General features: G+C 38.5%; 1 protein-coding gene across 2 annotated transcripts in view; it reads left to right on the top strand.

Annotated features, from left to right (window-relative positions):
- PLOD2 (procollagen-lysine,2-oxoglutarate 5-dioxygenase 2) overlaps positions 1 to 18,331 on the top strand; it is a 477,372-nt gene that overhangs the window by 370,144 nt on the left and 88,897 nt on the right. For both annotated transcript variants that reach the window (XM_078666442.1, XM_078666441.1), the window contains exons 9-10: positions 13,746 to 13,871; positions 15,077 to 15,198. In XM_078666442.1, coding sequence (XP_078522568.1) covers positions 13,746 to 13,871; positions 15,077 to 15,198 — 248 coding nt within the window. The remainder of the gene's footprint in view (positions 1 to 13,745; positions 13,872 to 15,076; positions 15,199 to 18,331) is intronic.

Here is an 18,331-nt window from a genome sequence, read left to right as displayed (position 1 = left end):
TGTAATTATGCGCTTGCTTTCAACTTGGTTTTCTGGCTCTGGTAGTAGGCATTGTGCTGCTATAATAGTTGAACAGCTACATCATTTCATTTTTACACGCGAATAGTCACAAATTGACTGAATTAGGAAAGCACAGACATGTAAAAAGGTGTTTGCAAGCAAAGCACATTGAGCCTAGATGCTTTGACTTTGCCCTTGCTTATTTCCATTGTGTTTATCTAGTGCATATATGTGCCATAGTTCAGATCTGTTACCACACAGTGCAAAAGACACATCTGATATCACTTATTCTCATGTCAAAATAATCTTCCAAGGTATTTCCCTTCAGCAGTGCTTGTTGAAGCAGCTACTGACAAACTGTGTCCAGAATCTAAGCCAGTAGTTTATAAGTTTCCATTATACTGTACGCATGGAAAAAGTTAAAATCTCAATAGCAGTTAAATGAATCAGTGAATGTGCTTCTTAGGTCTGAATTAAGGTAGAATTTAGGATTTTTCTAAAATTGAGTGTATGATATATTTTTTTATATGGCATTTCAGCCAGCCCTCTTTGTCCATTGGTTTTTTATTGTGCCTATCACATTTAGCCCTCTACAGCATGCAGCAAAGGGCAGTGGGTCAGGCCAACTGAGCCATTGGCTAGCTTCACTGTGAGTGATAGCATTCTGCCCTTTTACGTCCACAAACAAAATAATTATCTTCACTGCCAGGGGCTACTGAGGTAATGTTTTCTTTTTGAGACCCAAAAATATTTCTGCTATTAGCCAATGTTTTTTTAGATTGACGACGCCCCAGCACCATCCCCAACAATAGCGTTTTGCAAATACTATGACGAGACAAACCGAGCATTAACAAAGCCAAAAAGCTTTCTACCAAACCCAAACAATTTCTTTTGCTCTCGCTTGTTTAAAAAATAAACTACATGATGAAGTTACGCATTTGTATTAGGGTTAATAGGAATACTCTAGTACCTCTGAGGCGTCATCTGTTGTAAATGTTGGAGTCTGCACTAATATTGAATAATCATTGGCAAAGCAAGTAGGTCTGCCTTAGCAAGCTAGTGCAAAGATTATTTTTCCTTAAGTTTGATTGCAAGCATATGCCACAAAAATAAAAAGAAAAAAAAGAGAAAATGCTGGTGCCTAAATATGGTAGCCAAATGATTGTCATAAAACTTTAAAATAAGAAAGAGCGAGAAATTGAATATAATTTTAATAGAACAGAGTGGGTGCTTCCTAGCAGGTAAGTGTAATAAGAACAGTTATTTTATCCCTATATAGATTTAATACACAGCACAGGAAAATATGATTCTTATAGGCCCAAAGAAAACATATCATCGCATTTGAATTACTGTAACCTGAAGACATAGTTTAGGCACACACAGATGACTAAAGGATAATAAATGGAGAGAAAAAACTACATTGGCACAATAAAGTATTGATCCACTAGCCCTAGAAATGAAGTGTCCCATTTTAACTGGGTGTGCACCTGTTGTTAGACAAAATGTAGTCACCTTGCGTACCAAAGAGTCAATTAATTAATTAATTAATTAATTGCGGGTTTATATAGCGCTAGGAATCGACTCCCGGAGGAGTATCTCCACGCTTCGACCGCTGGGGAACCCGTCCTGGCTCACCCTGAGAGATGGTCCCTGATGGGTATCTCTAAGGTGCAACCAAGCATCCCCGGCGGTCTGGGGGGCCGTTGTGAAGATGAGGCAAGCTGATGCCCAGAGTTGCCGAGTGTGGTTTCTGACTAGAGTAGGCACCAAGGCGAGAATTATCGAGTCCGCTGACCCTGGTCCACAACCCTGCCGCGTCGGGAATCGAACCCTGGTCCCGGGCCGTTCTCTGCTTACGGGTCTGCCGCCTCTAACCAGTGAGCCACACTTCACTTCAATGGCTGAAATGGACCGACCCAGTGCCACATATATTCTTAAGAAGGACCAAAATGTGACTGTTGAAAAGATCAGTGAATGAAGAGGGCTAATGCAAATCCCCTATATAAAAGTCTATATGTATGTATTTCTATGATTGAGTTTTAGGACAAAAAACTGATGATTCAACAAAGTCTGTCTCTAAGCCAGATCTAAAAAGTATTTTCTGATAACTATGTCCTGTGTTTTTTTAGTAAATGTCAGCAAGTCTTATGTAGCCTACTGATTGCCTGTTGTTCAATCCGAATATGAGGTTTTCATACTAGTTTAGCAGTCTGAATGGAGAATATTCATTTGTCATCTAGGAATATAGCTTGTTTTACGGTTTTTAGAGTTTATACCTTTGATGGCTCAGTTACAGGTGTCCTAGGTAGTTACCGGTGTGGGTTCTACTGGATATCTTTACTGATGTGCACATTATTATGCCCGCAAGTAACCCAAAAGTCAGTTGAAAAAAACTTTCTAAATTAGATCTCTAGTCATGTTTTGTGAATACTCACTGAACAAACAGGGTGTTTTTATCTTTATGGATGAGTAAATCCAGATGCAGGCTAAAGTGTTTTATCTGTGAACCTATGACAACAAATTACAAGATTTTGGGAGAATTGATTTAGTTTGATTAGAACATTTCAAAAGTGCAAACTGGCACCCTTATGGGTCTCCTGGTGCCAGAGCTTATTACTGCTGTAAAATGAACAGACAAAACCTACAAACTTTCGTATTTTGAGCACCAGTGGTAGCCTGATGTTGCTGACAGTAGGGCCTGGCATTGGCAGGGCTTTTTGAATTGTGACCACAGAAGCATAGTGCCAGAGTCAAGAAGGCCTTAAAAGTATGACGCAACTCATTGAAAGCAATTACTTTGTATTTTGGAAACCAATTAACAAAATGCAGTTGTCCTGAAACAGATTCATAGCATTTTAACAGTGGTCTGGCAAAGAAAGTGCAGCTGTGTGTCTTTGCCACAGGCCCCATGCATTTTGGGGCCCATAGTCCTGTAATACATGGTTTAAATAATAAAATGGAAGGCCTGCCCTGTTCGTTCATTCATGGAGCATCTAAAACAGCAGTGAAACTCAAAGTAGGGCCCGGGGGTCACCTGCAGCCCTCCTGACATTCACATGCGGCCCCCGGGTTGACAGCAGCAGTGGGCTGCTGTTGACTTCCGAGAACACTAACATTCAGAAAGATGTTTAATACACAGGGAAACTTTTATTTACAAGCTAACTGAAGTGAAAGAAAATAATCTGTTAAAGTATCCTGCAACATTTAACCACCCACAACGCCCCACTCCCATCCTGCTAGCATCATTGTGACCCTTGGGCTCACTACAGACCATACTTTGCGACCCCTCTGAAAATGTAAATGAGTATCCATGCCCTTGCTGAATCCAAATATTGTGTTTTCTGTCCCCTGGGTTAAATGCATTCTTAATTACGAGACGCTCCTTGGATCCAAAACCAAAGAGAGACCCGCAAAAAGATTGAACCCTTAGCCTTAAAAAGGCTTCTAACATGCCTGCATTTGAGCTCTTGTAGCACATATGCTGACGCATTCTGAATGTTCTGCAGGAATAGATAAAAGGCCCACATGCATCAAACAGAATTGCATTCGCAAACGGTGCGAATCGCTAAATTCTGCCGTTTGCGAATGCAATTCTTTGTTTTGGGATGCATTAACCTTTTTTGTTTTTTCGCAATTTAACCCCTTCGGTGCTCATGACGGAGCGGTTCCGTCATGAGCTTCGGTTGAGCTGTGCTCATGACGGAACCGTTCCGTCATGACCACGCCCGTTTCTATTACGGCCCAGCACCGGAGGGGGAAACGCGGTCGCACCGAAAAGGTTAAGAAATCGCAAATTATTTGTGATTTCTTAAATTGCGATTGCATTTAAGAAATCACAATTTTCCGATTTCTTAAATGCAATGCATTATCTGAAAAAGTTTGCGAATTCGCAAATTAGAAGTGTTAAATTAGCATGAAGTCAACCTTCATGCTAATTTTAGAAAAGTTTCAAAAATGCACAAAAGTGCATTTTTGACACTTTCATTTTACACTCACACATGCTCTTGGGCATGTATGTGTGAAAAATGGACTGTAAGTTACATTTCTGGGGTGCAGGGGGGGTCCTTTGGACCCCCCCTGCACACTAGAATTTGCATTCTCATTTTGCGATTCCTTAATTGCGAATCGCAAAATGAGAATGCCTTCCCATTGATTCCCATGGGCCTCTAGGCCCATAGGAATCAATGCAAAGGGATTCCTTATTTGCGATTCGCAAAATTGTGAATCGCAAATAAGGAAAAATAAGAAATCACAAAAAATATTGCGAATTTTTAATGCATAGGTATTTGCGATTTCTAAGTTGCGATTCCTTAATTTTCGCAATTCAGGAATTGCAAATACCAACAATGATGCATGTGTACTTAGACTCAAAAATAACTAATTGCATTCATCAATGTAAGAGTGGGTAAGGGTATGGATCAAGTTTTTTTCGGGCTATTGAAGGACAAAAATTTCCAGATTTGATGAATAGTAGGAGGAGAAGCCATGAATGCTACCGAGATCTGAGGTGCTGAGGTGAGCTATGTTTTCAAGAGGAAAAGTAGAACCTGCATGGATTCGACAGCTACAGACAGTCAGATTCAGGGGGGTTTTATGGAAGAATTCTTGAAGCTAGACATCCACTAATAATAAGTACCTGAGCCTTGACTGTAGGGCACATTTAGGGTATACATGACAATCAACTTGCCTCTTAGTTTACTAATGGCATTGTCATCATCAGGAAGGTTTCTAAATTAATGTTTTAAAACCATTACTTTTTATGAATATCTCTCAGCACAGTGATATAATCTGATGATCTAAGGTGAAACGCTTCCACATGGTAAATAAAAATACTTTGAAATCTGAAGAGACTTTGTCATATCTTTACATCACCTTTGTTAAAAGATTTAAATGCTAAATATTTTCAATGCTCGGCTCATGCACATGCTCTTAGAGCCATGCTAGACCATGGCTCAGCTCTAGCCCAGTTCTCCTTGTTAATTTAATGGGTTTTCCACCTCTAGTTTTTAATTGCCTATGGAATATGTAATGAAATCTTAGCTCTAATGGCACTATTGAGTCATAGTGAGTATATGGAAAGATAAATCCGAGATACATTTTCTAGGAATGGCTAGTTACACAGCCGCAACCACTCCCCAATGCACTGCTCATGACTTCACATGTGACCGCCCAGATTATTTCACAATGGATCATCGATTACTTCATTGATGAGATTAATTTTAACCTCACCAGTTACATCATTGGTGATTCACATAGGTTATAAAGAGAATGCCATTGGTCATGCCTAAGGAGATTGGCTTGGGTCTTGAGATGCCTGCCGTCTGCTACTTATGAGCCTGCAGTCAAGCTCTTTGTTTGGTGTGCATGAACCATGGCCTTCAGATGTCCCATTTCCATTTAATGAAAGTGATAGGGTACATCTGTATAAACAACAGTCTATGCATGGCTTTTGATTTTTGGCCTGGCCCTATCTCTGCACCATACAGTGGGATAGATGGCCTGCAGGCAAAATGCATGTCAAATGACTGGCCATAGTGCAAGAGCATAAAACACATCTCACTGCAGTGCAAACAATACGTAGCTTTTGTTTACGCACTGTGCCTGACACATACGAGGCTATAGAGCATGCTTGCCATGTCCTTTACATAACAAGCAGAAGCCATAGCGTTGTGTCATCTTCTGCATACACAACTTACAGGGATCAATAGCATACAGGCAAGCAGTGTGCCTATGCTTACTACAAACAGGAAGTAGCATAGGGCACACCAGGTGTGACTAGTGGGTATGACCTAACTGCGTTGCAGACAGGGGCATCTGGTAACATGTAGTAAAGGCCTTCATCATCAGCGTTGACTTTGGTGAGGTTGTATGTAATGTCACTATTCATCTAACTAATTATGTTGTTTGTGATGTCATCTCTTGTGTTATGCATGTGATCTTTTTCAATGATTTGGACAATTTAGGGTTATATAATTATGTTCAGCTTGTGAATTTCCTTGGTTTTTAATCGCAATCAAAATATCACTTTATATTAGTTTTTTCTTCCGCTGAGTTTGTACTTTTTGTTTCTTAGAATATAGGCTAGTTTTGTTTCTGATTTAATAAAGAACTATGATGTCCCTGTGATCAATATATTTTCAAGACATGTCTTGTTATATACTTTTACCAGTGACTGTTTTACTGGCAGGAGTCTACTTGTTGCCAGGCATACCGGAAATGTCATAGAGGGACAATTGTGTGCGCAGTACTAATGGCCCACCGTGCCCCCATATCTAGTGGATGCTTAAAGCTTGCAATAGTCTTTTGACCATATATTTAAGGAAAGCCAAAAGTAACAAAAGGAGTAGGACCAGGCATCATTTGAGGATCCCAATGAATTTTCTTATTTATGGGAACAATATTGAGAAACATTTCTTGGGACACTCAACAGTCAATTTAGGTCAATGGTATGTTTTTGTTCACCATCGATGTACTGATAGCATCTTCATTGGGGCTTTTTCCTCTACCAGGAGGCAGTCTCCTTACTTGGATAGACTGTGTGGGATCCGAATCAACAAGAAACACGCGTTTAGTCATCTGTACCCCACAGGGAATATTCAGGATGGGAGGCATAGCATGTGCCTCAAGAAGCACAGTCAATCTGCCCCCCCCTGCAATCTAAGGGGCCCAAATGATTAAAGGCTAAGAGTAGAACATTGCTTTCTCCCACGCTTACAAAGGGGATAGTGTCCTATCTGGTACAGAAAAGGGACCCACTCATCCCATTGGTCCTGACTAAAGCCACCGACCTGCTGGGGCACAAGTATGACTGAAACATGCAAATCAACAGTATATTTTGATGTGATGGACAACTAAAATATCTCTGTACACATCTGCTCCCTGTTTATAATCTTACCCCTATACATGTTTTATTAAATCATAGAGGTGTTGGTTAGAAGGTCATTTTAGATAATTCTTTTCGTTTCGGATCCCACAAAGTCTTTCCAAGAAAAGAGAATACCTCCTGGTGGAGGAAAAAGACACAATGATGATGCTCTTGGTTATTAGTATGTTGATGGCGAGCAGACACATACCATTGATCAAAATTGACTATTTAGGGTCCCAAGAAATGTATCTCAAAATGTTTCTAATAAAAAAGTTTTTCGAAGTTTTTCATTGTGATCCTCAAACGATACATGCTCCCACTTCTTTTGATTATTTTGGCTACATTTGCAAGCAGAGTGTGTAACTAAAGTTCCTAGGCTCTCCCTCCCTGGATTTGATATTGATAAATCCATATATTAAAATAAACAGTAGCAATAAAATGACAAAAGACTGTATATTGTGTAAGTTGCATAATGGATAGGACAATGGGGGGAGGGAAGTGGGACACAACATCATAGCTAGGGTTTGGAGTGAAGAGGTGAAAGTTTCCCGCATCATCATCTTTCAGAAAAGACATGTATTACTGCAATCATCCTGTCTGCACCTGCAAATTGTGAAAAGAGCACGAATGCGTTGACCAGGTACTAAGATAGTTGGAAACAAACACCATGAATAGAATGCAGAAAAGGATTTTAAAATTATGTTTTTTTTTAAAATATGATTGTTTTAACATGTCTATTTGCCTCATCAATTAAAAGTGTTTACCAAAGATATACACGATTGCAACAAAATGGAGACATTTCACAGAGAATAGTAAAACAAGGTAGAAAATAATTGCACAATGCTAATGTAAATACAAGTTTCAATACTAAAAGTTTTTAAGTGGCCGTAATATTAGGTCGTGTCAACAAAATACTTAAATTAAACGTAAAAGATGACTGTATACTTAAAAGCAAAGGTGAAATGTAATCGGTAAAAGATATTAAGAATCCGAGTTCAGAGTGTATAAAAAGTAAATGTCTGTGCTATAACCAGAGATATGACATCTGAAAAACTTTCACTGTATTCAATTCTTGCCCCAGAAGTCATAAGCACTTGTAAAATTAGGACCATGGAATCGGAGTATGCCATATATCTTTTCTAGCTGTTCTCAACGCAATTCTGCCGTTTCGAAGCACTGTTAATAATAGTTATTATAACTTAGTTTGATTGTTACTAAAAGCCAATTTCATTATTATTCAGCATTTATACTGAGCAGGGTCGCTATTAAATTGGGTTTGACTATTACTAGTTGTAACGACCTCGCAAGGATGAGTGATTGAATCTATCTTTGCTTGATTCAAACTCATGGAATACAGATCACTGCAAATGTCAGCACTGAGCATTAATTCTTTCAGAACCTTTTACTTCAATATGTGGTACTGAAACCTTTTTTAGGCACTCTAGTTTAGCTACTTGGTGGGCTGCGGGGGCCTGTGTTACGCCCCTGGGAAGGATAAGTCACGACCTGAGGCCTCTTAAATGAGCGATGACAGCTTTAAGTAAATTCAGCTTGCACTGGCTAGCAGGCCATATGTTGGGAACCACGCAGTGTGACAGTAACTCACCATCTGTGGATAACACGTAATTTGTAAATAATATGTGGCGACCCTGCTGTGAATATGGGCAGTTATTTCCAAATGACCTTGAAATGGGTAACACAACTGACTTTATATACATTACAATATGAAAAACAACATGGACAATTCAAATTTGTATAATTAAAATGGGGAGGCGTATCGGTCAGCTATGATGGTCTGATTCATGTCAGGTTATACAATTGAGATAAACCAACATTCAGTCACTACTAGTGGGAATATTTTACACTGTTTACTGTTGTTATCCTAAAAATACGATGTGCATTCAACCTTCGTGGTGCTGCCGTGGACACCTCTGTATTAAAGTCATCAAGGAGTAAAGTAAATCCTCTCGTTTTTGAAAACATACTCTAAGCCTGAAGGCATGTCTTACTCAACTGGTTTAGGAGCAGGATTAGTGCTGTTGCTTTTTTTTTTTTTTTAACCACTACATATAGATTAGTGATTGTTTACAATAGCCGTCTGTTTTAAAAACAGCAGCACCCATGTACCAGGTGTAAGATGTCCTGAAGGATTAATGTGATGCTTAGAAACATTTCCTTAACTAAACAGCTTATAAAATCATGCCTCAGGCCAAAAAGGTTCTGTTTTTCTGGTATTATTTATATGGCCTCACTTCCTGGCTGACAATTTGAAATGTATGTTGCAGACTGCATCTCATCAAAATAACTTTGAACGAAACTCACTTTTTATCAGTGGAAATTAAGCATTTTCCACAAAAAGCAATGATAGAGCGCAGGCTCAAAACACAAAGTATGGGTATTTTCAATGGGTATTTAGAATATTCTCGGAGGATCATTGTGTTAAGGCTGTTTAATCAAAACCCTATGAAATGTTACGGGTGCATTATACAAATCCTACCACTTTAATATTGATATATGCGTTACAACCTTGTAGTACAGGTAGTGTGTTTTTATTTACCTTTAGAGGATGATGGATTTTGTTTCCCGTAAAAGATATATCCGTTTAAACTAAGATTTCTCGAAAGATCAGTCATATAAAGGGTTGTCTTTAACAGAAGAAGCATTGAGGGCTGCAGAATTGTACTCTCAAATTGATTCTCCTAGTTAAAATGCAACTGGTGTCATCATGTTTGAAAGAAAGACACAAAGGGCCAGATGTAGGTGTCCAAATACCGGTCGGAAACGGCCGAAAATACCGATTTTCGGCCGTTTCCGACCGGTATTTGGACATTGGTATGTAGGAGCATGTAAAATTACAGAATCGGTAATTTTACCGATTCTGTAATTTGAGATGTAGGTAGCACTGTTTTCAGTGCTACAAGGGTTTACGAATTCTTAATTTACCACCAACTAGTAGTTGGTGGTAAATTAAGAAAACCATTTAAAAAGCATTTTTTTTGCTCTTTAAACAGTGCCATGTTGCAGACATACATGCCCTAAGGGCATGTATGTCAGCAACATTTGCACCCATGCACAATTGAGGGGTGCAACAGGGTGTCAAAGTGACACCCTACCACCCTTCAATATTTCCCTCAATTACCGAATCGGTATTTACCGATTCGGTAATTGACATTGATTCCTATGGGCCTCAGGGCCCATAGGAAACAATGGCAGTTACAGACTCGGTAAATACCGATTCATTAATTACCGAATCATACCGATTCGGTAATTAATTCGGTAAATATACCTGCATCCCATTGCCAGTTCTTAAATACCGAATCGGTATGATTCGGTATTTAAGAATCGGTAATCGGGGATTACCTACATCTGGCCCAAAGAGGTGCAACTCTTCATCCCTGACTGCTAAGATGCAAGATATAAAATGTAGTTTATTTGTTTTTGAGGACTTTGCAGATAAGAACTGTATGATAAATGCTTTATTGGTGTTACTTCATGGTGCGAAAAGATGTGCAGATAAATCTCTCAACTCAAAAGTATGAGTTAAACGGTCTTACTGGCATTTACATCCACACAATGTAGTACCAAAGACATATCTGGCAAAGCACTGGCACACACATATGCGGCAAAGCACGGCCACTTCGCAATCCTCTCTATTTTCATACAAACATCACTTACAGAGTCAAGGACAACAAATCTACTGAGTCTAACCAGTCAGAAATTCCAGAATCATGCTAAAGGTAAACCCATACTTTAAAGTGGTATGAGGCCAAATAAATGGGAGACGTATGACGTGAAAACACAGAAAGATAACAGAAAATGTTGTTTATGCAGCCATTAAGTCTTTTCAATATATATTGTCCCTGGACTTCACCTCTTGTGTGCAGATGATATTAACTTGTAGTAAATTGTCACCCCTCCTCTGTGTTACTTACTTACACAAGGGATTTCCTTTCTTACTGGACTCATCTTGACCACAAGGTTATTTGTGCTGTCCCCAGTGAGATGATGACCCTGTGGCTCATCATCAGGCACCAGAAATTGAGCCTAAAGACAGTGATTGGCAAAAAATGCTCACTGGGCACATCATGTTCTGAAACTATCTTTTCTTTGGTTTCCTTAACATGGAGGGTAGGCCACAGAAGGGGAAATTACCTCTGATATACAGAGGTAGTTTCCCTAACTAAATATCCACCTTAGGATCATGGCATATCTCTTATCCCCCGAAAAAAAACATCATCAGGCCTTAGTATTGGTGACGAGCCAGTTTACCTGCAGTATTAAGCAAAAGCTAATTATCTACTCCTTTGATGTTAGGATTAACCTTATAGTGTATGCAAGTGACACCTTCTAAGATTTACTACAATGTTTACTTTCCAAAAATGTGTGTGGTTGCTTGGTATCCCTGTTTGTTGAGCTCCTCAAGTGTAAAATGTGTTTTTACTTGTGTTTGATAGAAGATTATTCAACCTGCCACATGTAAATTCCGGCAGTTTCCTAAGTAGCGAAGTCCTAGGATGCGGCTGTTTCCTCCTTTTCTTGTTGCACCTCTATGGTCCTCATTAAAACCTTGCCACTTAGCAAGTTTCAGGTGCAAATTCCCAAGTCAGGTGGCATTAGCCCATGCACTAATTGCACGTGTCATTTGCCCACATGCAATTGACATACTCAATGATATTTGCTCACCGACTTTTGCCAGGTACATTTTGCTGCGGTACTTTAAAGCAAATACACAGAATTTTGTTTAGAGCGACCTAGAAAATAATAAGGTAAATTCATGGTGCAGAAATTAGAACATCCATGCAGCTTGCAGCGTGTGCAAGTCAGACGTTTGCTCTATTTAGCAACAGTGTTCTCATGAGGCTTTACCTGATGAAAACCTGTGGGCAAATAGTCTGAGATAGGCAGTTTGATAAATAAATAATATAAACGCAATAGTGCATGGGCAAATATTGCCTAACTTGGTGGTTTGCAACTGAAACCGATTAAACACTAAGGCTGCAGCCAGGTCCCATGTCTATTATCTAATCCTCTGTGCTTTAGTCTCTAGTCTATAGACAGACTTTACCCCTCTCTTATTAGCACACATAGCTAATACAAAATAAAATAGATTGAGAAAACTTCAAAAAAACAATGCTCAATTACATCTGAACTATCCCAATTGCCTGAAATTGAGAAGTGTGGTTTTGTAGTATGATTGTCTATTTTGTTATAAGCTGTTTCTTAACTGACCTGTTTGTGCCCGAGAGTCCGAAACAGATGTGCATTTAAATTAATCTTCAGTGGAATAATTTGAATTCTGATTTGGTGATTTTACTCTCACAAACCAATTTTACAATTTCAGAAATTCCACCAGTATCATTGGAATTTTACATTCACTCATTTAGGGCACCCCCTGCTAAAATAGTGAGACATCTTCACCACGAATTTATATATTTATGGATATTAGCAAATCCCTTTTAGGCACTTATTAATCCTTGAAATAACCACAAATGCACCCCATCCAAGGGTTGAAATGTAATGGGAAAACTGCAACACTTAACAGAGGCTTAGAGGAAGGGTTTCTTCCGTAAGGAAATGTTATCTCAATGTAAAAGCTTTGAACAAAACCATATATTTTCAAATGCATATTTGCATGAGAATTCTTTGATCCGCTTGTCCACTTTTGGAATTTCTTCAACCATACATTTTTGTTTGCTTGAAAGTACCCTGTATATTTATTACCATGGTTTTCCTGGAGTATTCCTGGAATTTTATGAGAGTTCCTCAAAAGAAGGAAATATACTCCAACTGTAAAAATATTCTTCCATAAGCAATTTTATGGCTTTTTCCAAATTTGTTTTGGGGAGAAGGACTAATTGTATTGTAATATGTTTTCCTGGTCATTAAAACACAGTCAAATGATCTGACTAAAATGTATGCCAATTCCCTAGCTTTCATTCCCATCGTTTCTGACAGTGCCTCTTTATAATATGTTGACAGAAGCAGGGTGACATATTACACAAAGATTATGAACTTTTAATGTGGTAATACAATTAAATTTTACTTTAACACATTATTTGTAAACACATTTGCAAAATGCCTTTCTTTTACCCAGAAGGGGCTTATTATGTCGTAGGGGAAGAAAGACATCACTTTCATACTTTTAATATCCCTGAATTAGCTTTCATCTTTACTCTTGTGTCAGTATACCTTAATGCCTTACCAATGGATTTGAGCTATTGGAGGGTGATAGAATGTAGTCCAGAGTAGGCTTAATTAACAGTTGTGTATAAATTCATAGTGTTCAGGACATAGTGAATTTTTCTTGTATCCTATGCTGCTTACCTTTCTTTCTGTAGTTTTTTCTTAATAACTTTTCTGGGTGTTAACATTGTATGATGATTTTCATTTGCATTTGCAACTGCCGAACTTATTATTATGTGACATAGAACTTTACCTTGTACCATGTTCAGATTAGGTTTTGGCTGCTGGATAGATCCACAAATTCTATCCAGAATTAAAACCACTGTCATTTAATCATCCTAATCAACTATAAGAATTGCTCTGCAGGTCCGTTTTCGTGCAGGAATATCTCAACTAATTTAAGTTATCACATTTACTGTTATTGTTTCATGCTAAATGCATATCTTTCATACTAAAATGACTGTCCACTATTGCGGTGAGACTGATTTTATGTAGGGCAACTAGTAAGATTACTTGATAGAGATACAATGTTGGAAATACTCACATATTTAAAATGCTGAAGCTGGTATCAGATTTATGTGACATTTTGTTTTCAAACATTACAGTAAAAGCTAAGAACATTGTAAATATGACCTGTTAGAGTTTTTTGCATGAGATATTGGCATTTCTAAATTTATTTTAATGTCATTTCATCTAGGAATATCCAAGGGTAACAATTGGTGTTTTTATTGAACAAGCAACTCCGTTTCTTCCAGAATTCTTGGAAAAATTGATAACATTAGATTACCCAAAAGATAAACTTAAACTCTTCATTCACAACAGCGTAAGTACCAGAATATTCCATATTTTTTAAATGTGCCTTATTAGTAATGTTGACACCAGCTCAAGCAAAATATACACCAGTATCCCAGAAAGAGAGCAACGGCTGGATCTGACTTTGAAGTCCTATGTTATTTGTGGATGACTTTCTACAGACACACCCAACACAATGTTACTTGATAAATGTTCACTTAGTACAGATTTAAATTAGTGGTGATGTCTTTTTTTTATTCACTGTGCGCAATTAATGTTTGCTTGCCTACAATTTCTTCTCATGTCCTGTCATTGCTGTTTTTTCTACCACAACCATTTTCTCTTAAAGATAACATCTGATTGACAATTTCCTCATTACTTTTTCAGCCTTATGACACTTTTCTAGGCAATTATTCCTTTCCAAAATGTTAGTAACTTTTGCGTTACCCTTACCCTTTTAAATGTATTTACTGTACTCCTTGCCTTTATTTAGTATTACATTATATTTTCAATGTAATTATATTTTTTATAAATTGTTGTATTAGATTATCATTATTAAAAGAATGTATGCATTGAATAAATGTAATTGATATAATTGCAAACATGAATGTAATTAAATCTAATAAAGCGCTTTACCACTGTTTCCAAGGCGGAGCCATGCCCTCTTTTTGTAAATATTTCCCTCATTTCATTTTTGCTTATTATCATTGTGGTTTTTATTATTTTATTATGTATATTTCTTTTTGTAATTGAATTTAGTTCCTGATAAATCCTTGTTTCCTATTGAAAATACTCTTTAAAATACAATTCACTGCAAATGTATGTATTTTCCAATTGAGGAATAGTATTAAATTATTTTAAAGCCAATATAATTAGATAAATGCACACACACGTGTGTCTGCATGTGTGTTACTGTAATACTTGACGTTATTAAGTTGGCAAAGAAGGAAATGTTAGATGGAAGACAATGTAATGAGCCCAACAATCAAATAGCTATGAGGAAATCGTAGGGTGAGCAAATGTTTTGAAGGAAAAGGTATGTATCGTCTGAGGCTCTTTACATCATAAAACAATTTGAGATTTTATTTGAATTCATTCATTGTTTTGATATAGGTCTTACTGAAAGAATAGTTTAATTATTTAAATTAGACAGTGGAATGCGTATATGCCCTGCAGTAAGAATTGTGTTATTTTTACTAACTGTAAGTCACTGTTGTATTTAACTTTGTATTACAGGTAGTGCATCATGAAACTCATATCCAAAAATTTTGGCCACAAGCTAAGAAAACCTTCTCAAAGTTAAAAATTGTCGGCCCCGAAGAAGCAATGAGTCAAGCTGAAGCAAGAAATATGGGAATGTAAATATGCTATTTTAAGATCATATTGTGCAAAGGTTCTGGTGTATGAATTTTCAAAGGATTTAAAGTTTCAATTTCTCAAAAAGGCCATTCAATAACCCACTAATTTTATTTAGTTTGAATATATATTTTGGGATGTAAAAGTCCTCTGCATGGTAAGAGACTTGTACCCCTGCCCTGAGTGTCTAACTGTACTGTTTTCTGGACCCCTAATGCTGATTTTTTGTCATAGGTGAACACGGATCATGCATGTGACTATGACACGCCTGCCTCATGGACTGCGTTCTGTTTGAACCAGGAGGGTCACTCAAAGCGCTGTCCTCATAGAGGTGGAAGGCTACCTCCATCACCAGGAGTTAAGCAGAACAAGTGCAGTGGTGGCAGCATACTGGGTAGTGATCAGTAGTAGTGAGCGGGACCTTTCTACCCTGTGTCTCTGGTTCACTACCCTTTTTAAAAGTTCTGATGCTCTGTGCTTAATTAACCTCTGGCCTACATGAGGTAGATGTGGAAGGGTGTGCGTGAGGGAAACGTATTGAGTGCATGTGTGCTTGCAAGAAGTACACTACTCAAGGGGTGAATTGTGGTACAGTGCACACATGGTTAATATGTTTATGCTGGCAGTGTGTGTTTTTAAAATAACACATTTTGGTACAATACGGAAAGGTTGCAATTCTAAACAGTTTGCGCAGATATGATGGCTTTGCTCCATGTAGTTATGCTTGTAGTGGCATAATGCACGAGCATAGCAGTGCTGTGGATTAAGTGTGTTGTGGATGTGCACAGAGGGCAAGTGTGCCTGCACTGGTACCTTACATGGAGAACCTTGAGTTCCATTTTGGGAAGCCCAGGCATGCCTGTTGGAAAACATGAGGAATAGAGGAGCCCCACCTAGACAGATTTGTGTATTTTTGCATTCCAGTAAGCTGGGAGAGACATGCAACTGTAGGATGGGAGAGCCAGGCTGCCAGGCTCTTTCTGGACATTTCCGAGGGCTCTTTCATTCAATGATAGATCATAAGCAATGGCCTGGCCACATCTCAGGAAGAGAGAGATAGGGCTGATAAGCGAATCAAAAAGAGTAGCACTGGCAGGCCAGGATAACCTTTTGATGCACATGTCAATGTGGTTGACATTCAGGTGTGAACTCTGGTCACTCCCATTTATTTATAAAGTGAATCGTGTTGTGGGTTAGTCAGCTTTGGAGTCCTGCCTGCTGTGACAGACATCCTTCAGGAGGAAGAAGAAAGGGAAAGATGTTCATTTCAAAGAAGCAGGACCCCAACACAAAACTTCAAAGAATCAGACTCTAAATTACATTTTGTGTCTGGAAAAGGACTATTGGCCCTTTTTGTAGGGTCATCCCCAGGCTTTGTGCTTTCACTTCTCCATTTTTGCTGAATTAACTTTTGTTGGCCGTAGGACTCTGTGCACGTTACCATTGCGAACCAGTGCTTGTGCTCCCTCCTTCAAACCTGGTAGAATTGGCTTACACCCAACTGGCATATTTAATTAACTTATAAGTCCCTAGTGAAGTGGTACTATAAGTACCCAGGCCGATAAATTGAATTCTACTAGTGAGTCTGCAGCACTGATTGTGCCACCCACAGAAGTAGCACTTTAAACATGGCTCAGGGCTACCATTGCAGACTGTGTGTGGAGTCTTAAACTGCTATGTCAACCTGGCAAAGTAAACCCTTCCTTTTTAATACATACACGTCACCCCAAGGTTAGGCCTTGGACAGCCCAGAGGGCAGAGTACATTCTATTTGAAGAGTAGGACATGTACATTTATACTTTGCATGACCTAGTAGTAAAAAAATCTTGAATTTGTTTTTCATTTTCTGCAAGGCCTACCTCTCCCAAAGTATAACACTGGAGTTACCATATTACATTTTATTAGTGTGATTTCCAAATGGGAATAGTAAACCAGTACATGTTTGGTGTCTCTGGAATCCTAATTTATAATCCTAACTTTTGGTGAAGTGGGATTTCTAATTACATTTTGAATATGCTACTTTTAGAGATTTGGCATTTTACTGCCATTGCCATTTGGTGCATATAGCCTGTACCTGAGTCACATGACGTGGTATAACTGACAGTTGAGCTTTGTGTAGTCCTCCTAGTGAGCCACACACATACTAGGGAGCATAGGTGTGCCTGGATGGGCCATCACTGGCAGGATGGGAGGGAGGAACTGGGCATCACCCTACGTACACCTGAATAGGCTGTGTCCTGTCTTGATACAAAGGGCTCCATTCCCCCTGTAGTTAGTCTGGTGCCTGCATGGGTAAGGCAGGATTTCTGGGGACATCAAAGGGGACCCTCTAGGAGCTTCTCCCCCACTCCCCCACTTCAAAGCCACAAATAGATAGAAATACTGGTCCTCAGGAAGAAGGGCTGCTATGCTTTTTTTAAATGTATTTTTTAATTTTTTATTGAGCAGAATTAAAAGTTACAATAAACAGCTATGACTGTACCAGCAGCGGGATACAAAAGCTATTCTTTTAAAATTGGCAGCTCTTAATAATTTATTGCCTTGCAGCGAAATCTCCTGCCACTCTAGTTCTCAGAACGTACATTGGGTTTCTTGGGAGATTTTATCTAGAAACCTACTTACTGCATGGTTTCCCCATTGGTCCGGCAGTAATCTATACCAATTCCCAACACCCCTTATGTTCGCTCTAAAAAGAGCTGGCAATAGAAAGGCTGATGCATTCAACGGAGAACAACATTTATTCACCAATTGAATAATCTGGAGAAAGCTAAAAAAATACGAATTACAACTAGTTCCACATCTAGCCTGAATCTCCTGCCATTTTATACATCTCTCCGCAACCACAAAATTACCTAGCTCCTTAAAGCCTTTACTTTCCCAAAATCTTATCTGGCTATTTCTAATATAAAGGCCCAGTGTTTTACACTCCATAAATTTCAAAAACTCATGACCTCCTGTATTCGCTTTTGCATGAAAAAATGAATGTACTCTTTCTCCTATCCCCGGCAATGTCTTGTAGTGAGTCTTTTTCAGATGTTTAGCCGTTTTAATAAAAACTGAAGTATATGATTCTGCTTCCTGCACCATCTTATCCTTAACAAAACTATCTAGAGGTTCCTTACCATCTAACATTCT

The sequence above is a fragment of the Lissotriton helveticus genome, chromosome 11, assembly GCF_964261635.1.
Source record: "Lissotriton helveticus chromosome 11, aLisHel1.1, whole genome shotgun sequence".
Taxonomy (NCBI): Eukaryota; Metazoa; Chordata; class Amphibia; order Caudata; family Salamandridae; genus Lissotriton; species Lissotriton helveticus.
This window is presented reverse-complemented; position numbering and strand designations above follow the sequence as displayed.